Source organism: Haliaeetus leucocephalus, unplaced genomic scaffold (assembly GCF_000737465.1).
Source record: "Haliaeetus leucocephalus isolate CR32 unplaced genomic scaffold, Haliaeetus_leucocephalus-4.0 Scaffold206, whole genome shotgun sequence".
Classification (NCBI taxonomy): Eukaryota; Metazoa; Chordata; class Aves; order Accipitriformes; family Accipitridae; genus Haliaeetus; species Haliaeetus leucocephalus.
The window spans coordinates 4,691,900-4,692,245 of record NW_010972642.1 but is presented as its reverse complement, the minus strand read 5'-3'; the positions used below and the strand labels follow the sequence as shown (position 1 = coordinate 4,692,245).

At 76.6% G+C, this 346-nt stretch overlaps 1 protein-coding gene across 1 annotated transcript in view; it reads right to left on the bottom strand.

Annotated features, from left to right (window-relative positions):
• LOC104830917 (aldose reductase-like) overlaps window positions 1-314 on the bottom strand; it is a 10,434-nt gene extending 10,120 nt beyond the window's left edge. The window contains exon 1 of the mRNA XM_010566136.1: window positions 190-314. Coding sequence (XP_010564438.1) covers window positions 190-255 — 66 coding nt within the window. The 5' untranslated portion in view covers window positions 256-314. The remainder of the gene's footprint in view (window positions 1-189) is intronic.
• Window positions 315-346: the final 32 nt, after the last annotated feature.

Here is a 346-nt window from a genome sequence, read left to right as displayed (position 1 = left end):
CGGCTGCGCCCGCCCGGCCTGGGCTGCCCCCGGCCGCATTCCCTCTCTCCCCAGCGCGGGGCCGGGGAAAGGGTGCCCGTCCCGCAGGGGTGGTTACGGGCAGGGCCAGGGCCAGGGCCAGGGCCAGGCGCAGCCGTCCTCCCGCCGCCAGCGAGGGTGGGGGACACACACGGCCGCAAGCCCCGTTACCTTCCATGTGCCCAGCCCCAGGATGGGCATCTTGGCCCCGGTGTTCAGCTGCACGTAGGTCGCCATGGCCCCGCACACCGCCCAGGAGCACCACCGCGGCTGCGGCTGCCGACCCAGCGCCTTTAATAGCGGCCGGGCCCGCCCCGCCCCGGCGCGG